This window comes from Lingula anatina, chromosome 2, assembly GCF_051362555.1.
Source record: "Lingula anatina isolate TDL-2025a chromosome 2, LinAna3.0, whole genome shotgun sequence".
Lineage (NCBI taxonomy): Eukaryota > Metazoa > Brachiopoda > Lingulata > Lingulida > Lingulidae > Lingula > Lingula anatina.
This window is the reverse complement of record NC_141768.1, coordinates 36,081,584-36,109,149: the sequence shown is the minus strand read 5'-3', so window position 1 is coordinate 36,109,149 and position 27,566 is coordinate 36,081,584. Positions and strand designations below refer to the sequence as shown.

Genomic DNA, 27,566 nt, shown 5'->3' with positions numbered 1-27,566 from the left:
TTTGTTTGGCAAAGAAGCAGGTTGCTTTCAAAATCAGCTTGGTCAGTTTACATTTACAGAAATTATTATTATTTTTTTTTTATTTGCCCAATTTCGGTGACATTTGCCCCCTAACTTCCTTACCGTATTTTTGTTTTACTTTAAATTTACTTTGTAGCTTTGTTTGGCAACGAAGCAGGTTGTTTTCAAAAAGCGGCTTGATCAGTGTACATTAACAGTAATTATTCTCTTATTTTACAATTTTGGTGATGTTTGCCCCATACCTGCAAAACCACATTTTTGTTTTACACTAAATTTACTGAGTGGCTTTGTTTGGTAGAGGCAGGTTACTTTCGAAAATCGGCACAATTGGTTTGCATTTATGGTAATTATTTTTTTGATTAAAGGGATAATAACTCTTGGTATGAGATCTATATTTCACAATAAAAACATTGTGAATAACTCATACAAATATAATATATTCTGTTTTACCACAAAAACTGCAGTTATAGCTATTATTCTGATATCTGAGCTTGTTTTTAGACCACGTGACCTCCATTGATGGATATACTCTGTTAAAATCTCTTAAGAGATTTTAACAAAAAGCCAAACTTTTAAGAAAAAAAACCAGGGACTAACTTTGAATATAAAAATGGTTTCATTAACCATTGGCAAGTATGGGAAAATTGTTGTTTACTCCAGGAAAATTAATTTTTTGGCCGAAGCGAAGAGTTATTATCCCTTTAATATTTCATTTCACACATAAGCATATTCAGTGGCTTTTATAGCCGATGAAACTGAATCACTTGCTAGTTTTTCAGTGTCCTTGTTACCTGTAGTACATAATGTAAGAAGGTGAGAGTGATTATGGTGTTTTAAAGCATAATGTAATAGTGCATCAAAATTGGCCAAAATATTATTTGGTGCATACTTTTCTGCGTCTGAATATCTAAACATTTGCCAGCTTTGCTGCCTTGTTTTCTGTATGGTGTTCTTATATTTGTCAGCTTTGCTGTCTACTTATTATTATCTGTTCATCACACAGTAATCAAAATGATTTTGTTGATGAATAGATTGTCCACTTCCTTTACACGGGTATTAATTAAAATTTGACCTTAACTGGATATGAAATGCATTGTTTTATTTATTGTTTTTGCCAATAATTTTTGAAATATTTGATTTTAGTGGGTTTGAAGGCAAAGACTCAATATCTTATTTTCCCTTGGACCATGTTCTAGACACCATGTTCAACTTCACACAGGAGCTCTTTGGATTTAAGTTAGAGGTATTAATGAACATTTTTTGCATGGTTATAAAATGGATTTTTCTATTCTTTTTCTTTTTTTTTTCCACCTTAAATTGTATTTTCAAACCATGATTAGTTTAAGAAAGTTATCTTGCTTGTTTGCTTACAACTCTTGGTGACATACAATGATTAATTCATAGAAAGCATTTCATCAATATTTTGCCATTTTTTTTTTTTTTTTTTTTTTGAAAATGACTTTTACCTCTGTGTCATATTTTAGGAAAGCCATGGAGAATATCCGGTGTGGACTGATGGTGTTAGGGTTTTCAAAGTATATAGCGAAGAAGGTGAATTGTTGCTTAGTACTTAGTTGCTCACTTGGATTTTAAAAAGAACAACTTCTTCCAGTATGTATGCCAGTCTTGCTGTGTAGCTGTGTTTGACCTCCTTTCATAGATATTACCCATGTAAATGAAGCTAATATCTATGTAGTCTAGGCAGTTTTACAAAAAACAATGAGATTTATAAAATATTCAACACTTTGCTGTATATATCTAATATAATAATCATTATAGTTGTGGTTTTTGCCACTTAATATGGAATCTGCTTTTTCCAGGTGAACACATATCTTACTTGTATATAGACCAGTTCATAAGGGAAGAAATGGAGTATGAACCGTCATGCCAGATAGGCAGAGGTAAAGGTAGTCCTTTTTATGTACAGACACAGATGTGTCTGTACATATTGCCATCACCTGCGTCTGTCGTCGCCGATGGCGATGCTGATGCCGATGCCGATGCCGGCGCCGTGCACTTTCCTTGTAAACACGATAAGTGGAGGGCAGTTTTACTTTTTGGCTTTATATTTACAGAGCTGATGAATATTCATAAAATGCAGGTCAAGTTCGAAAATCAGCATGATCGGGCCATTATTGTAGAAGTTATGCTGTTTTTTCACTTTTCAGCATATTTTTCACATTTCCTCAGATTCAATTCTTAGGCATGTTAACAGTCTCATTATTAAACTAATAAGATACATAAAAGTGTTTGTTTGACATTAACTGCATCTTTACAACATTGTTAGTTGATTTTGTAAAAAAGATGGTAAACTTGTTATCATGTATTGTGTAATAAAGTTTCAAAAATAGAAAAAAACTCATATCATTGCAGTTTGTCAGATTCAATCATTCACTACGGTCAAGTCTTGAAAATTTCGTCGTTCTTGAAAATTTCGTCGGCAGACGATTTTCCGCCGAGGTAATTTTTTTCCCTTTGAAAACTTCGTCGACCTTAAAAATGAAGTACTCGATAATTTTTGAAAAGTTCGTCGCCAAATATGGCCGCGTTGTCCAGCTCAAACATGAAGGTAATGCGTCAGTTGATTCAAGACAATGATACGATCAGGATATCATTGCCGATAACACTCTCAATGGGAGATAGGAACAATAGTGCGCCCCTGCGAGCGGTTACTCACAATATAGGTGGTTAAGATGTGAATTCCCGTTCTTAATTGCGGGAACGTCGGCCTTTTGTCTCATTTCTATTACCTGGCTCAAGGTGCGTTATCAAGTCGGCAAATAGAAGTCACAGGCCGCGGCTTTGTCATTCGTAACGCCGTTATTGTTATCGGCGGCTGTCCTAAATAAGGAAGACACAATGAAAAAATCAAGATATTATCTCGAAGGGAAATGTACCCGTCACTTCTATTCATGTCCATGTTCAATTTAGGACCATTTTACGATTACCTGGCTCGTACATGGAGATCGTTCGCAATGCGAATGGGACAAGATGGCAATTTTCATATCTTCAGCGGAGAATCTTTCGCGTAATATCGTCAACAGATCATTCGTGATCCAAACGAGATGAGAAGATAATTTTCATATTTGTAGCCGACTCCGTTCGCGTAAGATCATCAGCAGGATATCGTTTGCGATTCGAGAGAGACGAAAAGGCAATCTTCATATCTTCACCGGGAGATCGTTCGCGATGTAAGCGAGAATAAAATGCACTTTTCATATTAGTTCAAGGGAACTTCGTTCGTGAAAGATCGTCAGCAGGAGATCATTATTTTAACCCCCCTCCCCCTTTGAATTTTATAAATAAAATATATTTTTCATTTTATCTTTAACCCCCCCTTCTCCCGCTCACGGCATATATGCAGCGGGGAATCGTTCGCGTAATATCGTCAGAGGGAGATCGTTCGCGATCCGAGCGAGACGAAAAGGCAATTTTCATTTCATCATCGGGAGATCGTTCGCGATGTTAGCAAGAATGAAATGCAATTTTCAAATTAGCTCAAGGAACATAGTTTGCAAAAGATCGTCAGCGGGAGATCATTATTCTAACCCTTCCCTTTGAATTTTATAAATAATATAAATTTTTCATTTTATCTTTAACCCCCCCTTCCCCGCTCACGGCATATCTTCGGCGGAGAATCGTTCGTGTAAGATGATCATCGCCAGATCGTTTGCGATGTAAGCAAGAATGAAATGCAATTTTTATGTTTTTTCAAGGGATTTAGGGAACTTCGTTCGCGGAAGATCGTCAGCGGGAGATAATTATTTAACTCCCCCCCCCCCCCAAACACACACACACACTTTGGATTAAAAAAAACATTTTCATTTTATCTTTAATCAGCCCCTCCCCCGCTCACGATATATCTTCGGCGGAGAATCGTTCGCGTAATATCCTCAGGACTTTGTTCGCGTAAGATCATATCAGAGGGAGATCGTTCGCGATCCTAGCTTGACGTAAAGGCATTTTTCACGTCGGGAGATTGTTCGCGATGTAAGCAATAATAAAATGCAGTTTTCATATTAGTTCAAGGAACTTAGTTTGCGAACGATCGTCAGCGGGAGATCATTATTTAACCCCCCTCCCCCTTTGAATATTATAAATAATATATATTTTAAATTTTATCTTTAACTCCCCTTCCCCGCTCACGGCATACATGTATCTTCGGCGAAGAATCGTTTGCGCAATATCCACAGGACTTTGTTCGCGTAAGATCGTCAGAGGGAGATCGTTCGCGATCCGAGCGAGACGAAAAGGCAATTTTCATATCATCATCGGGAGATCGTTCGCGATGTAAGCAATAATAAAATGCAGTTTTCATATTAGTTCAAGGAACTTAAATTGCGGAAGATCGTCAGCGGGAGCAATTATTTTAACTCCCTGTAATTTTTTTTAGGAAGTTACAGATGATAATTTTAGAAGGCCTAACACTCAATCCTGGGAAAAGTCCTACCTGCAACAAACGTTGCCAACTGCGTATTTTTTTTAAATCCAGGTTATGATGTAAGGAGGCAATTAGGCTTATCTTGATCCTTCTCCTCTATCAGGAGGTATGTTTCTTACCGGATCCAGTAAGTTAAATATAACTTAATCGAGATGCAGTAATAAATAGATTATTATTTACCACCAGAAAACGACTTAGGAAGTAGTAATAAATATCCCACAATATATGAGGATCAAAGATAACAGCCGCTAAGGATAAAAGCCCAAAGGCCGGATTTTTGAAAATTTCGTCATACCCAGGAGTCGGGGAGAGGTAATTTTGAAAAATTAGTCGGATTTACACAATTAAAAATATTAATTAATTTTTAAGTGACGAAATTTTCAAGACTTTACCGTATGTTCAGAATCTCAGAATGGAAGAAATTGGACATTTAACACTGCTCTGTTGATATTTTTCCCATCTCATCAATTTTCTTAGTTGATCATATAAAAATGGCAGTAAACTGTTAATTTTGTTTTATGTTAAAAATTGTTAAAAATGGAAAAAAAAACATTTCAGAACAGTGCTGTCTTGTTTACATTTTGGCATTTTCAAGTTGTGACTTTGAAGTTCCATGGGCCTGAAGACCTTTGCTAGTCACATTTTCTGAACATCCATGATACTAATATTTTATTATTAAAAATTGATGGTCATTATGCTGTTAAACATTATGTAATATTGCATCAAAATTTGAAAAAAACATATTTTGGGCACTGTTCCCATGATGACCATTTAAGAAAAACCATGTCAATTACTGTTCTTAAACAGTACAGTAAATATATATAGATGTGTCTGTACATATTGACATCACCTGTGTCTGTCGTCGCCGTCATCGCCGTCACCGTGCACTTTCATTGTAAGCACGATAAGTGGAAGGCAGTTTTACTTTTGGGCTTTATATTTACAGAGCTGATGAATATTCATAAAACACAGGTCAAGTTCAAAAATCAGCATGATCGGGCCTTTATTGTAGAAGTTATGCTTTTTTTTTTCACTTTTCAGCATATATGCAACACTGTAAACACATTTCAAGAAAAACCGATAGGCTTGTTGTCATGAAACTCACAGGAGTAATTGATCTTACTAAAACGCAAGTCAAGTTCGAAATCGGCATGCAGCCTGAGTTGGAAAAGCAGTCTAATTGGCTTCTTTTTCTGGAAGTTATACATGTTCAAAGTGTGAACTTGAACTCCCATGGGCCTGAAGCCTTATGCTTGTTACACATTTTACTTACATTGGTATTACCTGTTGAGCATAATTAAAATTTGATGTTAAATTTGCAGTTTAACATAATGTACTTTTGCATCAGAATTGACATTAGCCTATTTTGTGCATAGTTATTTCCTGCTTTTTGTCTGTACATTTGACAGCTTTGCTGCCTTGTTTTATATACAGACACATCTGTGTCTGTACATATTGTTGTTGCCTGTGTCTGTCATCGGCGACAAATAAAATGAAATAAAATACAAATAAAATGAAAAACATTTTATCTTTTGTCTTTAAACTTACAAAACTGATGAATGTTCATAAATTTTCTAGAATTTATGTACCTACAGTTCATAATTTAAAAGTGATGGTGGTTATAAGCTGTTAAGCATTATGTACCATTGCATCAAAATTGATTAAAATATTTTGTGTACTGCTACTACAAATGCTCTAACAGGAAAACTTACTTATTATTTTGTATTTTGACATACATATCAAATTGGCAAACCAGCTACATTAGATTATTTTCTTCCTTGTCTGTACATTTGGCAGCTTCGCTGCCTTGTTTCTTTTTGTAATGAAATTGAATCTATGATTTTTTTTTTTACTTTTTGCTAAGGAGATTGAAAAGAGCAAAAACAATGTATTACCCAGATAGATTACTGTCAGATGTAGATTTAAGTCAGTATGTGAAAGTTTTGATCATGAACCATCAGGTTTTGTTACTTAATAATTTAAGATGTCTTGACAATGTGTTAAACACTTTTGTCCACAGTTACTGTGGTGAATTATCCAATATTATTTCTTAGTTTTAGAGAGATTTGGACCATCTTTTTACACAAACATGAAAAAATGGACTATTTTCACTGTTTCAGCACACAGTGAAATTTTTGGCAGTAAGCCAATTGCATACCTGAGTCTCTCAGCAATGAATTCCAGAATGATGGACGATACATCTGATGAAGGCTCCTCCTTTAATTTCATTGAAATGAATTATATCCCAGAACTTTTTCAACAAGTAAGTGGTGGCATATGATATTATATTAAACTGATGATTGCTTTACAGTTTAATCCATTATTTGTATTTCCTTTACAGGGGGTCATGTGTAACAATGAAAGGTAGACTAGCACTGATCAGCATTATTTTGTTTAAAGGGATAATAACTGTTCGTTTTGGCCAAAAAATTAATTTTCCCAGAGTAAACAACAATTTTCCCATACTTACCAATGGTTAACGAATCCATTTCTACATTCAAAGTTAGTCCCTGTTTTTTTTCTAGAGAGTTAGATTTTATGTTATAATCTCTTAAGAGATTATAACAGAATATAGCCATCTATGGAGGTCACGTGGTCCGATGACAAGCTCAGATATCAGAATAATAGCTATAACAGCCGTTATTGTGGTAAACAGAATATGTTATATTTCTATGAGTTGTTTACAATGTTTTTACTGTGAAATATAGATCTCATACGAAGAGTTATTATCCCTTTAACATATCATTTGATAGCATGACACCATTTATTAGTATGAGAGAACAAGTCAAAATGCATTTTAAATTGTGAAGAAAAGTTGGTTTTTGTCATTTTCCTCAAGCTTAGACCAGTGAGATTTGTCACAACATATTTTCTCCACCTTGTTGGTTAAATTGTTACAATTAAGATCTTTTCCTCCTTTTTCCATCTAGTTTGGAAATGCCCTTGGAATCGTGCTGAATCGAGTTCCCTACACTGAACTTAGTGCTGGCCTGTATACAGAAGTGGATGCTCAGGGCATACCTGGTCTGGTTATGGGGTATTTTGGTCTGCAGCCCCACATAGTGCAGATGTTTAGCAAACATGTCACAACAGGAGAGCAGTTGACAGAGGCTATGGCCAGAAAAATTTGCATAGGTAAATAGGTTGGGTTGTTCAAACAAAAGGTTGGATTTCTTATTGTTGTTATTGTTTTTTTCTTGTCAATCAGTTTTTTTAAAAGATTTATTTATGTAATCTTTATTCTGACAAATACAAAACTGATTTAAATTTGTCTGTCAGACATACATAAAATTTTACTTCCTCACAGTGGGATTCCTTATGTAATGTCTTGGGTACATCTGACACTTTATAATTATAAGGATCAATTTCATATCATTTTATATATATATACATCACATAAGGGATCTCACTGTCAGGAAGTAAAATTTTCTGTTAACTGAGAATGCTCTTAATTGTCAGATTTTATTTTAGCCACAATCATGATAGTCTCTAGAAACAGTTATTATTTAATCAGTTTTGCTGTAAATGCTGTCAGTAATATCTAGAAACAGTTATTATTTAATCAGTTTTGCTGTAAATGCTGTCAGTAATTATTTAGCAATTACCTATATTAATCACATCACACTATATTTAATAAGCAAGTGATGTTATTTCTGTCTTTCAAACTTTTAACATATTTTAAACTTGTATACTTTAATTTGTTTAGCCAACCAATACTTAATGGCATATGACCTGATGCACGACTTGTATACAGCAGCTTTTGACTTGGAGATGCATCTAAGGTGAGTGGCTGATATGGCCTTTTTACTTTGCAATGAGAAAAATGTTTTCATTTCTTTACAATCAGGCAGCTATAAGGTAATCCAGACATAACACTAATTAACCTTTTAAATAAATTTTTACACGTGAAGTGGATAAACCAGTTTAAATTTGACATTAAGTCATAGTTTTTTTATTGCTTTGTACAATTTCCTGTTTAATTATGAAAGTATACTATTATGCCAGTGTTTATATATGCCAAATTTCTGTTGCAGCTTGGAAGGCTCCCCCATGGAGAGCAAGAAAAAACTGTGGCCACTGTTTATGCCCCTACCTCTTCCCGTTGAAGACATGTCTGAATTTTCCAATACAAGAGTGTTTACAGAGACACCGGGATATTGCTATGCTCCAATATGGACATCGGTAAGGCATTATTGCTCGTACTTGTGAGGCTCAAATTAATAGGATTTGATTTGGTTCAAAATAACTCCATTAATTATCCACCAGTTAATGTAGTGTAGTTGGATTGAAAATGATGCAAATACTTCTCAGCATCTAAATATTTAAAACCTGAAAAGGTTAAATTAGTTAGGTATTTAAAAATTGATTTATTATTGTGGTTGTCTTCATTAGATTGAATGCAGAAGGTAAGATTAGTCTGGAACTAGTATAAACATACAATTAATGACAATATGATAAGTTTATTGGTTTTTATTCCAGATGGTAGCCGCAGATATTTTTGAAGCATTTTCTGATGTAGATCCACAGGATGTGAAAATGTTGAATGAGATAGGCCGAAGGTAAGGCGCTTTTCCTTTATAATTGTGTAGTTAATCAAATATACAGTAAGATAAAAAAAGTTTTATCATTAGATGTGCCAATATTTCAGCCAAGAATTAGATAGTAATTTAGTGATAAATTTTTGTTTCAGGTTTAGAAATACTTTCCTGTATTATGGAGGTGGGTTACCAGCAAAAGAACTGTTTAGGAGATTCAGGGGAAGAGATCCGGACCTTTTACCCTTCCTCAGAGTAAAAACCAAATACAGAGCATGGTTGGAAGAAGAAGAATAGATTGTTGAGGACAAAAAAAAAAATTCAAGAATACTTCAGCTTCTAAAATGAAAAACGGCTGAAGGGTGCTGCTGAGGCAAATACTGCAAAATATGTCTCATCACCTCTTGTAAAATATTACATTAATAAAACTGTTTCTAATGATCATCAATTTTTGGAGACCGTACATCTCAAAGAATGGGAAGCAGAGCTTCATTATACCCAAACGTGTACCTGCATTTTCTCCTTTTTTTTACCAAAAAATAAGAGAGAAAAAGCTTGGCATATTAAAATCGAAAGCTGACTGTCCTATTTTCAGACATGTTTATTTGGCACTGTCTGTGAAGAACTTTTTGCTCCATAAAAATGCCACATATGTTTGTATATTTATTTACCACTCCTTGTATTATATGAAGCCTAGGACTAATGCCTTGCAAAAGTATGCCTTACTTTAAGTAAAGGCATTGTTAAACAAAGGTGGGCTGTTAATGGTTTATGTAAAAATGTGTTAATTTAAAATATGCTGTCAGATAATGGGTCAATTTGTAAGAACTTGAAAGAATGAGTGGAATACAATACAATGTACATAAAAATTCTTAAATATCGTCTTCAAGTTGTCTTATTTTACACATTCACCATTAGTGTTTTTTATCTATCCCAATTTTAGGGATAAATTAACGGAATCATCAGCTCAATGCTGTGGTTTAATACTGGCATGGTTTATTAAGAAGGTTTCCCAAATAGCTATCAAATTAGTCATCTTCTGCTGTTTCTTCCATTTGTTTGCCTCCCTCCACAAGTGCTATGTTGTGCTGCTGACTAAATTTTTTCACCCAGTCGGGAATGTCATTGTTATTACTAGGAGTTGCATTGTCTACACTGCCCATTCGTTCTGTTCTCTTAAGGGCAGACTTTGGTGGGTAGGTAGCAGCTGCTGGAATGGCAGGATGGAGGAAATATTTCAATTTTCATGCAGTTTTGTTGAAAAAAAACTTACATAATTATTGGTACAAATTAAAATTAGATATTCTGGTGGCTTTTTACCAGTAAATTTATTTTGGCATAGTATTCCTCTAAGTAAAGCTGCTTCTGTTGGATATTTTATTTTGGCTACAGTTACTTTGACATGTTTTCCCAGGAAAAAAACTAGACAAAGTAGATGCCAACTGGGAAATGATTTTCTGGAGACCTGAATATTATAACCTTATATAATTAACCTTATATATATATAATTTCTTGAAACTACATCAAGTCTTTTATCCTAACTGACTTCTCTGTAAGCAACTTTCTATTTTCTCAACTGACCTGAATGTTGCCCCATATTAAAGTCACTGTGTTCTTCTGGCTCATCTTCTTCATGTATCACATCTACTCCCTATTGTATTTTGAGAAATAATTTGTCTTAATCTCAACTGATTTCGTATTTTTGTTATTTTTTGGCAAAAATGGAAAACTTTTTTAAAAAAATTACTAGTATGTGATTGCCTGATATAACAAAGTGGATATTATTTTAAAACTGGGCTTAAGAGCCAACAAGTTTTCAGATTTTCTATTTTTATATCTGGCTTAAACAAAATTGATGCTAGAATAAGCCCAACATCTTACTTCATAATTATCAGGGCTAATCCTATTCTTCTTGACAGAAGCAGGACTGATCTTGGCTTTGGACAACTGGTTCAATTCCATTAACTGAAAATGGTGAGAAAATAAAAATTAGCTTTCTTTGGAAATAGATCATAAACTATTTGACACTAAACAGACGTAGTATCAATCAAAGTGATAAATTTCTAAATGGAACAAATATGAATCTACATGTTTATAAAAACACATTGAATTTCAACATTTTTTCCATTTCTTTAATTAATTCTTTTATTTACCTATACTATTTTTGGTACAACAAAGCATTAAGCCCTTCAATAAATACTTTCAATAATTTTGTTAGTATTATTACCTCATCTGGATTCATGACTGTCATGTTGCCCACTAGCTGGCGCCTCCAGTTAGACTGTGGGGCAACAGGTTTCGCTAGCTTTAGTTTGCTATGGAAGACAAATAAAATACAAAGATAAGTCTTATTGCTAATTTTTCACTCTAATTTTTTTTGCTGCTGCTGTTTTACATAAAATACATCAATGTTAAAATGTTTTGACTTTCATTATCTCCAGAAATTTGATGAAAGCTTTGTGTATTCAAAAACAATAACTTACACTGAGTCGATCATGTTATCCTGAAAAGAGAAAAAAAACTTACTTCATGGCAATATCCAAATTAAGATGAGTAATCAAGTAGGTCAAATATAAAGTTAAAATTAGTGATTAGTGATATTTTATCTTTAGCAAGGTAAATTCTTTACTTTTTGCTCAAAAACTAACACAGGTAATTTGTTCTGCAAATAAGGAACGTCACTAGGGAATTTCAAAATAGGTAGCAGTGAACCACAGTGCCAAATGAAACACATATAGTAAACCAGATACAAAATTAACCCTCTGGTACTAATTCTGGACTGTGGCAATAAGACCACTCTGGTTTACTTCATATTTTTCCTCTTTCAATCAGAGCAATAGTATCTAAAAAAGCTAATGAATAATATATAACAAGAAAAAAAATAATATCAAATATTGCTCGAGTCTGTGTGCTTTACCTCATCTTCAGTCTGACTTCCACCAGTTAAACTCTGTGCTTGTATAGTTGGGGCTACCTCTGTCTTTTTGTTCACTGTAAACTCCTTGACACATTTAGCTGAAAGCAAACAATATATTAGAGCCATAATTCGTAGAATACAATTATACTTATTTTTGTTGACTGTTAAGTCCTTGACAGTGTTACCATGTTGTATGAAGCAGGTTGAAACAACCATCTTAATATGCTATCAATCATGGTGGGGTGCATGAGTGGATGACAAGGCTATGTAAATAAATCTTGCTCTTACCTGGGAACCAGCCCATCTTTTCTTGTCCTACTCTGCCTTTCCACATGGCACCATTTTTCTCCAAGATTTCCACTTCCTCCCCAGCATGAAGGTTAATTTCATCTTCGTTCTTTTTTCTAAATGGAATCACCACCTTTGTGGTATTTGTAGCATGCTTCTTCTTCCGCTGTCTTCTTTTTCTTTTCAAAAGTCTTTTGTTTCTTTCTTCTAGACTTAGGTTTGACATATCCTAGAACATTTTAAAGATCATAATTTCAATCTGTTAACATTTTGATAAAAAACAGGGCTGATAAATCTACAGGTATGGAATTACAGCACAGCAAAATTGCATTTATATTCTAAATTAACACACAACTCCAAATATTCTGATTTGCAGATGGACAGCATTAATAAAAATGAACCAGCACAAGAAGTATCACTAAATGCAATGTATCTTTCTTTTAAAATCAAACAGGATATAGATAAAGCCAGCAACTTACTTATGACAATATTAGTTGTGACAAACTGTACAAATTTTGAATGCAAGAAGTGTAATGTGGTATAAAATAAGACAAAACTTCTCCAAAATTGCATTAAAAGAGATGTGTTAATTTAGATAGTGTATATTTCTCACTTCTGCCTCTTCTTCTTCTTCTTCAGCTTCTGTTTTTTGTTTAGTATGAGAGGTAAAACCTGGTGCTGCCCCAACCTAAAATGTTACATACATAATTGCTTCATTGAAAAAATATTGCACTACTTAAATATTAATCAAAAGCAATTTTACAGTTCATAGACAAATATACAGCTCATTTAAAAAGGTTAAATTCAAATTTAAAGTAAAATGAAAATGAATTCAAAGTAAAATCAAATTGTGCAAAAATAACCTCTGTAAAACATCTATTTTATACACACCTAATAGCTTATTTTTTTTGTTAATGATCATTTCATCTAATGCCTTTTCTCTTAAACATTTACGCAATGATACCAGTCTATATAATTTCATGGAGCCTCTCTTCTGAAGTCCACTACATATAATGTGATATCTGATCCTTACCAGTATTCTCCCCTCCATTACAGCACTACCAGGCCCTGAATCTGCACTTAGTTTGTTGAAGGCCTCGATGGTGATGGCCACAAACAAGCTGATAAAAAAATTTAAAAAAAAACAAGTTCTTTCACTACTTTCTGATAATATGTGTATATGCATGTTTTTGTTAATCTTAGAAGAATTGAAAACTAAGTGTTTGTTTCCTGTAATTTAAAAAAAAGTTATTTGAACGCTGTCAGTAGCATATTGTCTAAGATTAATTAAAAAATCAGTTAGAATATGCAGAAATATCAATTAATTACAAAGAGAGAAAACAAGACAAAATGTATTAGGAAAGGATTTTCTTATATACTTACTTCATAATGAGCATGTTAACTATGATGTATGCAGAGAGAAAATACAGGCCAGCCCACCATGTCGTACTCACAATGGCAGCATCCATGTTGCCATGCCAACCTGCTGTAGTTAAAATTTGGAAGATGTTTATCAGGCTGCACCTGAAATGATGCCATTCAATAATATTAATTGATCAATCTTACTTCTTGCATTGGCTAATTGTTTTATTCCTTCATATATGCAAACTTACAGTTTGTAGACTTGTATTCCTCCATCTTTTTCCTACAGCTTCAACACACACAAACGTGTATATAATTATACAAACACACATAAATAATGTAATATAGATAAAACTTCTCTTTTGAATAAACAATGCAAGTTTCTGTCTTTCCACATGGCAACATTTATTACCTTTACCTAACTCTTCAGACAAAAAATTAACATCACCGTCTCATTTTTCATTTTCAATTTTCTTATACTTTACCAAGACTGAAAATCAATTCACACTGTGTTACTAATCTTGATACTACCAGCAATCAACTTATTTACCTTACTGTTTGATAACCAAGCCCACAACCATATTTGGTTACTTCAAATGTGTAGTTTGAATCCACTTGACTCTCTTGAAATATTTCCAGGCCCAAGATGGCATAGAAATAACTGGAAATAGTTATCATAAATGGTATATCTTTAAATGCAAACACAATTCAAATCATTTGTCTATCTATGCGTATACATCTTTAATAAAGTATTCATTTATCATCCTTGATTCAGTAAAAACAACAAAAACCCATACTTACAGAACAACGAAGACCAACATGATGAGATCTGAAAGGATGGGATATATGTTGACCAGCACACTCAGCCCAAACCTGGTGTATTTTGACATCAAGGGTAAGCGCGCCAAAACTGCCAGGGCAGATATAACGGTTGTCACCCCTAGAAACCAATTTATTATTTCATTAAGTCAAAAAATCAGTAAAAAAACTTTTCATCGTTCGATTCCCAAAATTGACACCACCAGAAGAAAGATTTTTTTCAAATTGTATAACCTTTTACCATACCATGCACTCGTTTCTTGTTGCCCTTCAATAGGATTTCGAAGTACAGTGTATGCCAACATCAGTCTCCTTGCTGATACTACAATTATCAGATATAGTTAGAAAATTCTTAAGGAACAGTGAAAAACCTGTTCTCAATATCTTACCTTTAAACAGCTGTACAGAATGTCTGCTAAAGGTAGATGTCACTTCTGTGAGGAGATTCAAGTACCACAGTCCACTACTGATGACCGCTAATGAGATGAGGCCAATGTCCAGCAGACCAGCCAAATGACACATCTCCTTTGAGTACGCTACAGAACGCAGCAGTAAATCAAACTGGAAGATAATGAGTTTAGAATTAAACTTCATGTAAAAGAAGAAACCCTGTCAAATGCTAGGCTTTGACTTTACCAAGTTCATTTAACCTACTGACCCTCACTCCCCCCCCCCCCCCCCACAACACACCCGAAAAAGAAAATGATAAAAAGAAGGCAGCAAAGCTGTCAAATGTACAGACAAAAGCAGAAAATAATCAAGCACACAATATGTTATTTTGTCAATTTCGATACAATAATACATTATGCAAAGTTAACACACAATTTTTTAAAAAATAATGTTGCACAATGGGGAACACGAATATACAGAATATGTAACTAGCATAAGGCTTCAGGCCCAAGAGAGTTCAAAGTCGCAACTTGAAAATGCCATGATATGATAAATTAACATTTCACAAAAAATTACTTCGACAGGCTGATTTTTCAAACTCAATCTGTATCTATGTCATATTCATCAGTCCTGTGATTTTGAAGACATGAAATGTACGTGTTATCTGAATTGCATATTGCCTATGCACTGCAAGTAACATAGTTTTCCTTTGATGGTCATTGTGGCAGCAGAACCCAAAATAGGTTTTCTTCAACTATGATGCAAAATTACAGCATATCACTATCAATTTTCTATTATGCACTGCAAGCAACATAGATACTAAGTCTTATAAAATGTAATTCGCAAAGTTCAAAGTCACACCTTGGAAATGCCCATATGTGAAAAATTTAAATTTCACAAAAAACAAAACTGCGTAAGTTCCCAAAAAATAAACCAAACAGACTGGTTTATCAACTCAAGCTGTATTTCAGTCCTATGTTTCTTTTCTGTAAATTTCAGAAAAGTAAGTGACATATATTTTCCCCTTAAACCATGGCGACAGTGTTTTCTTCAATTGTGATACAATATTACATAATATCAAACACCATATGACCACCAATTTTTAATTATGCACTGCTGGTAACATAGATATTTGGAAAAAGTGATTACCAAGGGTCTTCATCACACCTTGAAAATGCCAAACCGGAAAAATTTAAATTTCTCAAAAAACAAAACTGTGTAAGTTCCAGAAAAAGGCATCAATCTGACTGGTTTTCCAACTTATGTTGTATTTTAGTCCCACGTTGTTTTTTTATTTATTTTTTGAGAATAGTAAAGGGACATGGTTTCTTGAAATGAATATTATCGTGACAGTGCCTCAAATTTGCTGACTGAAGATGTTTATCAGCAAATTGGGCTTAGGATAAGCAAAAAGAAGACCAAAGTGATGGCATTAAATATACAATCACCACTACCAGTTGAAGTAGAAGGCTGCATCCTTAATAACACCAGCTGCTTTACATACCTAGGAAGCATTGTAGCAACAGATGGAGGAACCAGTAGAGATGTCAACAACAGACTAACCAAAGCCAGAAATGCCTTTAAGAGCTTAAACAAAACTTGGAAATGCTCTCAATATAGTATAAAAACCAAACTCTGTATATTTGAGAGCTGTGTACTATCAACTCTTCTCTATGGTTCAGAATGCTGGCGCATAACTGAAGAAGATCTCAGGAAGCTGTCTACCTTTCACACCTCAAGCCTCAGAAAAATTTTAAAAATATTCTGGCCAAGGACTATATCTAATAAATACCTGTTAAAGCAAACCAACCAGAGAAGTATAAGTGAAGTCATCAGGACAAGAAGATGGAAATGGATTGGCCATGTTCTGAGGAAAGACCCAAATTCCACCACTAAAGTACTGGGTAGCCATGTACTGGACACCAGAAGGGCATAGAAAAAGAGGCAGACCCAGGACCACATGGAGGAGGACTGTTGAAACTGAATTGAAACAACTGGGCAAAAGTTGGGGGACAATTCAACATCTAGCGAGAAACAGAGAGGAGTGGAGGACCTTTGTTGACGCCCTACCCAGCAGGCATAGTTGCGTTGGATCAACGTTGAAAACAGGTTGATACGTTGAATTGCCGCTGATCTACCTAAATTCCACGTAAAATCAATGTTGATCCAGCCACGTCGAAACACCATCATAATGTGACGTTGACTCAACGTTGTATTTTGGTCAATGACACAACCTTGCAGTTATGGATTGTAATTTAAAATATTAATTATTGAAAATGTGATACTTTGTTCATCAATACTGTAACTAAATTTATCAAAATAATAACAAAAGGGTTTTAAAGTAAAAGTGACAGTTGTTTTGTGTCTTTAGTTAACAAGTGAATTTTCTTAACTTGCTATTCAGAAATACATTCCAATACACTGAATTCCTTGCAAGGTCAGCTAACACTAGGATGAATAAGTTGCTGTAAATGTGATGGAGTTAACAGTTCTTGGTAACCTGTTATAGATAGACAGGTTGAGGTGACTGTGATATATATATATATATGGTTGTAGTTATCTTCTTATATAAGAAAAGAACTATATATATTAATCTAAACCTTGGAAATTTTAACTTAAAGGCCACACATTTATACCCTGCATATATTTAGCCATCAAACATGTCCTACTGTTAAACACACCCAGGCTAATTTCCCGCTGGGTGGGGATTGATATAACATTGTTTTCTGACATTGCTACAATGTTGTTTTCTGAGGTTGACACAACTTTCAAATCCAACGTTTATCCAATGTCTTCTCAACGTTATGGTTCAACGTTGTTTCAACGTTAAAATAACATAATTTGCCCGCTGGGTAGACGCCCAACGATGTAATAGGTAATATAGAAGAAGAAGTGCCTCAAATGGGGTTTTCTTCAATTTTGATGCAATATTACACAATGCTTAACAGCATAATCTCCACCAATCTTTAATTATGCACTACAGGTAGCACAGATATTTAGAAAATGTGACTAGCAAAGACCTTCAGACCCATGGAAGTCCAAAGTCACACCTTGCAAATGCCAACATGTGAAAACTGAACACTTCATGCTTCAAGAAAAATAATCTCATCATACTAGTTTTTAACTTGACCTGGATTTTAGTAATATTGATAACTTTTGTAAGTTTGAAGACAATAGATCAACCATAATTTCTCAAATGTGTTATCTGTATATATGGAATATATACAAAAAAAAAGAAGACAACAGGCAAAATGGTTTTACACTTACCATGTTATCTCTGAAACTGCAAGGTGATGGCAACAGAGACTAGAGAACTGCAACAGAGATCTGTGCCTGTACATATATTGATATGTTACAAAATCTTACGGTAACAAACCATGTGTTATTAGTAAAATTAAGCCACCATTTTGTGGCTTCTATCTAACCTGCTCCTTGACCTAATAACAACTTGTTCAGCAAACGAAAATATTTCCCATTTTTGATTTCATTCGATTTTCAAGACTGTTATTTACTATTGAATTTGCCCATATCGTAAAATATAAATTGACAAATTGCTATGCTGATTTTAACGATCGCAATGAATATTGCACACATAAACAGTCCAAAGTTTATCATCGAGCATGTGCGAATAAATTAAAAACCCACCTGACTTCCGCTGACTTCCGCAACGTACTTTATATCCCAGGTAAGTATCCTAATTGCGATAATTTCTAATTTGTAGTCTCGCTGATTACATACAATTTTGATCTATATTTATTGACAATTGAACATTTCAAAAGACATATTTTTGTCTGTGGAGCAGGTAGTTTTGTCCTTAAACTAGCTTATATTTGTATAAACCACAATAGAATAACATTTGCGCAACCTGGTTAAACAATAGTAACAAAACATGAAATCGATCAGTTGAGAGCACAACTGAATATAAAATTAATAGAGGTTAAAAGCATATAGTTTATAACCTGATATCCTTGAAAAAAAAAGTTCAGCATGCTAAATTCAATTCTTGGGCAATGAAGATCCTGTATCATTTCATCTGGATACCACTGTACTTGTGTTTGTTGATATCATGAATAATAAATACTTGTAATTTTTTTTTTGCTTTGATAATCAAATGGATAATCAAGAAAATGATAATCTATGGATGTATTTATTGTAGTTGTGGAAAAATATCTGGTAAATATACAAAAAGTATTTGCATTGAAAAGTAGGTCAAATTCAATGTCACATTAAGAGACCTTTCCCACAGATATTTAGATCGATCTATCCCCCTGGGGAGTCTCACTAGATTGCTGTCAGCTTAAGTGGCTTCAATGTCTGTCCCGCCTACTAAAAGCTGTAAGGGGGTCATTAACTCTTGTGCACACTCAGTTCTCGGAAGCTGACAACAATTTAGTGTGAACCCCCAGGGAGTTAGGTCGATCCAAATGGATCGATCTAAATCTGTGGGAACCCAGTCTAAGATGCCTAATTTATTATTTTCTTTCCAAGTTCAATACAGTTACTTTGGATCTATCTTTGCCATTCTTTGCCATTTTTGGTTCAATGATAATAAAAGATTGGAAATTATGCAGTTCATGGTGAAAAGTAGGCCAAAGGTCAAATTAAACGTCACATTAAGATTGTCAATATATGACTTCGTATTCCCAGTTCAAAGGTCAAATTCAAGGTCTTATTAAATATTCTCTCTCTCTCTCTCTCTCTCTCTCTCTCTCTCTCTCTCTCTCTCTCTCTCTCTCTATATATATATATATATATATATATATATATATAATGTGACACTGAATATTCCTTAATTCAAGTTCGATATATAGTTACTATATATATGAGTGTACCCTTGCCAGATTTGGAATATTTCACATTTTATTTTCACCATTGAGCATTGCGTTCTAGTTCAATAGTTACAACATGTACAGGTGTATCTCTGCCTGACACAACTTGATATATAATGTTTTCAGAAGGCCCTAGTATACAATGCTTGTTAAACAGAAGAAAAATCTAAGAATACCAATTTACATAAATGTTTCTTTTGTTGAATAACATGCAGTTACTGTAAATGTACACATTAGGAAAAAAAGCACTTTGTCATATTGTCCCTTGCAGAGTTAAACATGACTGACAGACAGAACAGTTCAGATCAGGGCCACTCGATACCATCACTTACACCTGAAAGTCCTGACTCTGGTCAAAATGCAGCCAGTCTGCTCAATAGTCAATCAACACAAACTGTGACAGTCACTGGGAATGGTAAGGTAGGGAGTAAATATGTTGTTTGTTCAGATGACTTCACTCCTTTCTTTTTCACATTGAGTGCTATTTCAGCTGTACCACTATATTATTTAAAAAAGTCACCTAAACAGAGCCTTTTTGGCTTTGGTTTGATATATTACATACATAATATGGGAATTATTTACAAAATATATTTCAATAATGATAAATACATGGATGACAAAAGAAAGTGGAAAACACTTATTTCCATTGTGGTCCATACCCTTTTGCTTGACACAACCAACTAAATTACTTTGGTTTATTTATCTATTTATTTATTTTTTTTTGTTATATTAAACTACAAAAAGTTGAAAATAATAGCAAGATGAAATGGTTTTCCACTTATCATGTTATCTCTGAAAGTGCACAGTGATGGCGACATCAACTCAGATGAAGGTGACAGCTTTATTTACAGACACATCTGTTTTATATACCCATTGTTTTCTGATTAAGAATTTTAAACATACTAGGGTATTTTCGGACACCCTGAACAAGACCCTGAAGAAAAATGGGAAGAAAGACAACCACAGGGAACACCGAAAGAAGCGGTTACCTTACACCCAAAACAGCTTCCTGAAAACATACCATTCTCAACAGAAGTTAAGGATCTGGAGGAATATCAAGATCTTCATGGGCTGTAAACAGCTATTATTTGTATCTTCCATTCTTCCAGTCACAGTTCCACATTCTTCCAGTCTATGCATACTTAATTACCCGGTACATTTCTGAAGAACTGAACCCTTTTGGGAGAAACTGCACCCACCGAAAAAAAAATGCATTTTCTTGTTAGCATTTGCTAGCCTTTTTTGTCATGTTCTGGGGTTTATATCCTAGTACATTGTTTATTTTACTTTTAAAGGCAAATGCATAGTGTACAGCAACTTATGTTATCATTTTGTAGTCAAATAAAAGATTGAAAGAACCACTACTCTGGGTAGAAAACTGGTCTGTCCTGAATTTAAAAATTCTTAATCCTTGTTGCATATTGGAGCAATTAATGGAAGGATATCCACTTTTTTGTCAGAAAAAGCACCCCTCTTATATACATTTCAGCTCACTGTTTACTAACAAATAAAATTACTTATTCAAACTTCAAATTAGCATTTACATAAAACGGGAAATTAATTTAAATCAACTGCTAAAATTCCTATCAGGCCGACTTTTAAAAATTTGTAAGCAAGTCCAATACAAGTACCAAGTCAAAAAAAAAAATAAATAAATAAAAAGCGGAAAAAACAGCTTAACTTCTGAAAAAATGATCCAGTCAATCTAATTTTAAAACTCAACCTGCATTTTATGTATATCCATCAGTTCTGCAACTTTGAAGAGAATAGGTTATTTCTTATTTTATTACTTATCATGTTATCTCTCAAAGTGCATGGCGACGACAATGACAAGGCAACCACAGATGCTGCTGATGATCATATGTAGAGACACGATGTGTCTGTACGTAATTATATTGCCATAAATAATGGTTGTAACAGCTAAAAATATATAGAAAGCACATAACTAGAGGCAGCACTGACCAAAACATCAATGTGATGCTGCTCAAAGATTTTGTGGTTTTAAAACTTTTTAAATTAATATTTTAATTTGCCATAAATAATTATTGGTGTAGTAAAAAGAAGATCTAGAAGATTTAGACTAAGGCAGCACTGACCAAGAGAATCACTGTGATGCTGGTCATTAGAAGATGTACTACTGTTTCTTCTGTCTGTCCCATATTATACCACTTCATGCAAAACAATGCACTGAAAATAATAACAAATTAGATAGTTACAGATTATACATTTGTATCATAACTGTATATCTAGTATATCAACAATGGAAATGAGCACTTTTCAGACAATAATTATTTTAGACAATAATAATTTTGTAAACATGGGGTTGCCAAGTATATGTCTGGTCACACAGTACTAGCAACTTGTTTTAGTATATTATATCATTTTTTTCGAATGCATCAATTTAACAGTGTAAACAAAAAATTGAGAAGGCAGTAAAATTTCCATTGGGGTACTCAAAATTTACCTAATCAGCAGCAGCACACAACTCACCTATGAATCAAAATTAATATGACTGAAAACCAATTGTATCCCTTTGACTCAAACACTTTCTTGCAAGCACTTCTGTATGCTACAATGCACTTGTTGCCTTTATCCTGAAAACCAAGAGACAATTGTATTATTATGAATCATAAAATATATCAGAAAAGGAATAAATTGGCAGCTGCACCATGTTATCATTAAGTTCAAACTAAAGCCAATATACGCGTTATCTAGTTTGAAAAATATCAAAATACCATGTAGGAAAAAATGAGTCAAAATAGAATAGTATTCTTCAATTTAAAGTAAGAAATATGACAAACAGAATATACAGATCAAGTAACATGTTATTTTTCCTCACCTGTTCCTCATCTACTTTCTCAAACTCATAATGCAATACATCTGTTAACATAGTGACACAGTCAAAATTACTGATCTTTCCATCACAATCCATATCCATGATTTGAATAAGCTCTTTGATTTCTGCCCTCGAATTCTGCATGGAAAAGGAAATGGAATTAATCATCTAAAGTCAATTCAAAGTCAAAAATCTTCATGTCATGTCAACAGATGTCAAGTAATTTTAAAAAATACATCACCTTGTTTTTTTAACATAAATTATTACAACTGACAAATTGCACCAATGTGTTACATTTTAGACAAATGGCATTTATCTAGTTGGTCTGAAAACATAATTTCAAAATCTTACATGAGTTATTTTAATTTTTATACAATATAGCTGTATATAATCTCAAATACTCACATTGGGTTTTAATAACTTAAAAACTTGAAAAAGTTTTTCATCATCAACAGGAATTTTCCCAGCACCTGGATCATCCAACAGGTTGAATGCCTTTACTATTTCCCCCCTCTCTTGCTTTCGTTCACGTTTGACATCTGCTTTACAGGAGGCCCTGAGAATAAATGCAGATTCTTATAAGGTCAGTATTGTTTGACAACTTACATAAACAAAAAACTTATAATAACCACACACACAAAAAAAAACAGTCATAATTCATTAAGAATTGGGGAATGGGGGTGAGGAGGGTTCAAGTCAAGCACTTGTCCTTCCCAGAATGGGGATAAAATAGACCCCAATGGAAGAATGCTTCTAAATAATCTAAGTGCTGCAAGTGCTTTCAAAAACCAAAGTAAACATGACAAAAATCAAACATATATGATTACATACCACAAGTACTGACTGGTTGTTTAATAATCTTAGGATTAACTCACCAATATTCATCAACTATAATGGCAAGCAGTAGAGCAGTGGCTATGAACAATCCTGCATAGAGGAAGACGGCAAAATAGAAGAAGCTTGTCCAGGATGCCAAATACGCTCCCCACATGATGTGCTGATGACAAAGTAATATTGCTTTTAATAACAACAAATTCATATTAATAAATACACTTTTTATCATAAGAAACACCTTAATAGAAAACAAGTTTTAATATTCATAAAATGTTACCATAATTCAAAATTTGAGGATTCTTGTTTTTAAAGGATTTTAGCCTGGAAATGTGGCCTTTCTTTTTTTTCCTTGAAATTGTCTGAAAGTCATATGGGCTTTATTAATACTATCTAACTGCATTCTCTTTTCAAGCAGAGAGGTACTTACAGGGTAGTTTGAGGTTGTTAGCAAACTGAACACTTTTATAAAGGAAAATGCTATGTTATCAAAAGATCTGAAATAAAATAATTGTACATTTAAAAAAACTGCAAACAAGCACACTGTTCATTTATTTTAAATATTTCAAGACAAATTATTTATGGAATAATTGCACTATATTTGAAGTGCTAAAAAATTTCAAAATTTGAATTTGCTTTAATCCTTCATAAAATTTCGTGCATAACAATTGTCACCATAAATCTGTCCCTAAATAAAAGACTATCAAATTTTTATTTACCCTGTGGTATCATCAGATATACTTTCATTGCAAGGCATACCATCTGCATTGGTCAAGTTTTCTCTATGGTAACAACCAATATAATGATAGTCCATCATAAACAGCTGAATGCCAATGGCAGCAAACACAGCAACAAAACCCAGGATAATCAGGAGAAACTGGATAAAAACATGTTTTGTTTTAAAATGATACAGAACATAGCTGATATGAATGTTCCAAATTGATTAAGCAAGGATTTAAACATAACTTATGAGGGCTTCCCTCTGACAGGTTGCAGGCTTCCCTCTAACATGTAAATTATTATTAGTTAATTTTCATACAAAAATTATCATTGTTTGAGCTGAGATCATATGGTCTGAAAACTTTCATTTGATAAAAAATTATATAAGAATTTTTGCTTATTACCTTGATAATCTTGAACAGGACAAGAAGAGCTATCTCAAACACATGAGCCACATTGGTGATCTTACAGAAGATAGTTGCCAGTCGCAGGCAACGGAACGGACTTGGTATACGCTGAATTAAAGAAACAATTATCATAATTAACGAAAATCATAGAGTCCACTTGTTACATGAACTAAAATTGTTAGTTTAAATTAAAATCTATCAAAAATCCATGCTAAAAAGATGAAATAAAGGCAACATGCTCACAACTTTTTTCAAGTCATAAAGACAGACATGTTCATATACTTACTGCAGTGATTCCTCCTAATGCTACAAAATGCTGGACAAGTAGTAACAAATAGTCTATGATGAACATGGTAATGAAGATGCACTCCACCCTGAAGTTGAAGCAAAATCGATATCAGTCTTAAAATCTTACAGTGTGTGTTTTTCAACTATTTTTATATTCTATTCAGATCCTCTTCCATAATAAAAACAGACTGGTGCAAAACCTTGTTTTACAAAACGTTTCATAGGGATGGTCTATTTCACAACATATTTGACATCAATTTTCAAAAAAAAAAAAAAAATAAATAAATAAATAAATAAATAAATAAATAAATGCACTTACTATTAGTACTGATAAACTATTAGGCAGAATTATTACTAAAGAAATCAAAGTTATCTTTCAAAACAACGTTCAAAGAATCATAAGGGCTAGGATTCAAAAGTAACATTATTGCAACTGTGTAGATCACTCAATTTGGTAAAACATTCCTGCAGTTATAAAATGCTATACCTAAGCCATTTTGTCTCTTCCACTTTGAAATCCTTCACACTTTTCCACGTGAAAAATGATATGCTGAAGACGAGGTCTGCTACATATATGGCCAAGCAGACAAACCCTATCACAAATACCACAGGGTGAGTTCTAGAAGACAAAATAATTTCTTACACAAAATCAAACAATCCTGCAAACAAAGTCTCTGAATAGGGAAGGTCTGTGTAAATAAATAATGAATCTCACATTTGTCAATTAAGCTCTGCAAGAACAGACAAATATTTGATGAAGGATTGGAGTCTTTGGGCACATTCAGAACAAGTTGATCCGTGGACTAACAGATCCACAGATCAAAAATGGCTGTCCCACTTAAAAGCAATGCAGATTAATCCCTGATCCCTCTGTATCCCTGCAGGGGCCTAGCAATTTAACCTGGGAGCTGAGATTTAGGCTTCGTTCACATGGAATGTCTATTTTCTAAAAATCTATTTTCTATTTGCGGTATCTTATGATCACGGTCTGGGCCCTGAATATCCCGCCGCGTAATTACTGGCAGCGTGAGCCAGTTACCTATAGTAACTTATAGTAACTGGCTCGCGCTGCCAGTAATTACGCCGCGGGATATTCAGGGCACAGACCGTGATCACAAGACATACCGCGAATAGAAAATAGAATTTAGAAAATAGACATTCCATGTGAATGAAGCCTTAATCCATTTAATGGTGCCTATGGAGGTGGGGTCAGCCATATGTAGTTTGAGGATCAGTTAGTCTGCAGATCACCCGTTCTGAATGTGACCTTGAAATACAAGAACTTAATATGGTTTTACTGTACTGTACTGTACTTCGCTGCATATATAGGAGTATAATCTGATTATAACATTACTTACGACCCTGCAGGTTCATCAATCTGTGTGGGTTCCCAAGCCACCAAGCAGGAATGGACAATGACATTAAGCACCAGAAAACGGTTGTACCACTTGTTAGATACTATTTGGAAACACCTGACAAAATAACGAAACTTGTTGAAAACAATTGCACAAGTGCAGTTTCTAGACTTTGTCTTTTTATTTTTCATGAACAGTTGATCATGTCTGTATGCCTCTAATGATTGAAACACTGGAAGCTGCAAAGAGTAGAGAAGTGAACTTAGCTAGCTGTAAATGTGCCTTCACATGCAGAAATTCTAATTCATCTGTTCAAAGGAAAATGCCAACATGTAGGCATTTTTAAGGCTACAGTCTATCAGACATATGAAACTCCCTTACTAAAAAGTCCTATATAGGTTTCTATAAGATCCTATAGGAAATTGGGCCAATGTCCTATTGGCTCCTACCAGTACAGGATTTATTGGATCCTTGACAGGGATTAAGTACATGTATGTGCTAGTTACAGAGAAGTCCCATATAAGCCCTGAAACTTGAATCCAGAAAGAAATCCTTACCTTTGCATCCACGGTGTGCTCTGTATGGCTTTGGCTTTACCATAAGCAGCTCTGTAAGTAAAATGGCACATCGTAAGTCTATCAACAGATTAGAAAAACATATAAATGGAGTTTGTTTTTATCTATCTGTATTGATTTTAATACTAAATTTATTTTCTTCTCTATCCACATCCAATTAGGTATTCAGACAATTGTATTAATTCTAAAAACAATTTATATTTTAAATATAAACATTCTGACATTATTTACAAGTTGTGATGTATAACTATTTATGGATTTATCTGGTCTCAGTAGCAACTAGTTCAACTTTGCTAAATGAATTTAGGTATGAAATTAACACTATAAGTTGTTCAATAGTGGAATTACTTCTTAAGTTCTAAATTTACTTATTACCATCATTAGTCTTTGGCTCTGGCTGCATGGAATCTTACCATATATTGTACAATGAATGGAAAAAGTTACATACCTTCCATGGATAGCATCCTCAATGTGAGCAGCAGCAAGTTTAATAGTAAAACTCTCATCTGTCTCAGTCTCTGATACCTAAAAATTTACAGATATGACATCTCATTTGACTTCCCTAGTATATACTTGTACATTTTAAAGTAATATGTTATTTTTTGAATACCAAAGGAAACCCACTTAATACCATTGTTATCCTGCTTATTGCCTTTAAATTTGAGACTTGGGTAAGTTGTGTGTAGATAGAATGATTCCTATCATATATATATATATATATATATATATATATATATATATATATATATATATTTTACCATGACATCTACACTGTGCTACAATAACTAGTAGAAACCAAGTTAAACAGTCACAGATTAATGTCACAAGTATAATGATGCCACGTACTACATTCATGTTGTAGTGGTACTTACTTTATTGCTCTGACTAGACTCGCGCCTCTCTGCCCACAACTTTGTTTTACTCATGATCTATTGAATTCCATGGATGTTAA

General features: G+C 33.8%; 3 protein-coding genes across 4 annotated transcripts in view; 2 read left to right on the top strand and 1 right to left on the bottom strand.

The window, feature by feature from the left end:
- Window positions 1–9,881, top strand: part of LOC106174982 (uncharacterized) — a 16,208-nt gene extending 6,327 nt beyond the window's left edge. Inside the window, exons 10-18 of the mRNA XM_013556777.2 lie at window positions 1,165–1,264; window positions 1,506–1,572; window positions 1,842–1,922; window positions 6,583–6,725; window positions 7,393–7,597; window positions 8,169–8,244; window positions 8,497–8,644; window positions 8,942–9,021; window positions 9,153–9,881. Of these exons, the coding sequence (XP_013412231.2) occupies window positions 1,165–1,264; window positions 1,506–1,572; window positions 1,842–1,922; window positions 6,583–6,725; window positions 7,393–7,597; window positions 8,169–8,244; window positions 8,497–8,644; window positions 8,942–9,021; window positions 9,153–9,294 (1,042 nt within the window). The 3' untranslated portion in view covers window positions 9,295–9,881. The remainder of the gene's footprint in view (window positions 1–1,164; window positions 1,265–1,505; window positions 1,573–1,841; window positions 1,923–6,582; window positions 6,726–7,392; window positions 7,598–8,168; window positions 8,245–8,496; window positions 8,645–8,941; window positions 9,022–9,152) is intronic.
- LOC106174981 (muscle calcium channel subunit alpha-1) lies at window positions 9,581–27,566 on the bottom strand. 2 transcript variants are annotated; one of them, XM_013556774.2, is made up of 27 exons: window positions 27,487–27,566; window positions 27,063–27,139; window positions 26,597–26,647; window positions 26,043–26,156; window positions 25,172–25,303; window positions 24,683–24,770; window positions 24,394–24,504; window positions 23,989–24,146; window positions 23,700–23,766; window positions 23,314–23,435; window positions 22,844–22,994; window positions 22,442–22,576; window positions 22,093–22,196; window positions 21,699–21,789; window positions 14,773–14,944; window positions 14,366–14,504; window positions 14,115–14,225; window positions 13,586–13,726; window positions 13,236–13,323; window positions 12,816–12,890; window positions 12,203–12,431; window positions 11,915–12,012; window positions 11,481–11,500; window positions 11,225–11,312; window positions 10,879–10,962; window positions 10,579–10,648; window positions 9,581–10,207 (listed from the first exon to the last, which is right to left on the bottom strand). In XM_013556774.2, exons 1-27 carry the CDS (start codon window positions 27,538–27,540, stop codon window positions 10,026–10,028), a joined length of 2,952 nt encoding a protein of 983 aa, XP_013412228.2. In that variant the 5' UTR covers window positions 27,541–27,566; the 3' UTR covers window positions 9,581–10,025. The 2 variants fall into 2 exon arrangements, with proteins under 2 accessions (XP_013412228.2, XP_023933629.2); XM_024077861.2 differs by having other exon boundaries at window positions 9,581–10,204.
- Window positions 19,877–20,963, top strand: LOC147763657 (uncharacterized). The gene is made up of 2 exons (XM_087006757.1): window positions 19,877–20,022; window positions 20,509–20,963. The coding sequence occupies exons 1-2, from the start codon at window positions 19,882–19,884 to the stop codon at window positions 20,677–20,679; spliced, it is 312 nt and encodes a 103-aa protein (XP_086862883.1). The 5' UTR covers window positions 19,877–19,881; the 3' UTR covers window positions 20,680–20,963.

Bases quoted from the DNA above. Each gene is read 5' to 3' on its own strand.
- LOC147763657 (XM_087006757.1), top strand. From the start codon at position 19,882: ATGACTGACAGACAGAACAGTTCAGATCAGGGCCACTCGATACCATCA. The intron at 20,023-20,508 runs GTAGGGAGTAAA...TAAACATACTAG, and splicing joins CAGTCACTGGGAATGGTAAG to GGTATTTTCGGACACCCTGA.
- LOC106174981 (XM_013556774.2), bottom strand. From the start codon at position 27,540: ATGAGTAAAACAAAGTTGTGGGCAGAGAGGCGCGAGTCTAGTCAGAGC. The intron at 24,147-24,393 runs GTAATAAGCAAA...GTTTTTATCCAG, and splicing joins TCCTGTTCAAGATTATCAAG to TTTCTCCTGATTATCCTGGG. The intron at 12,432-12,815 runs GTGAGAAATATA...AAAATGTTCTAG, and splicing joins AAGAAGAAGAAGAGGCAGAA to GATATGTCAAACCTAAGTCT.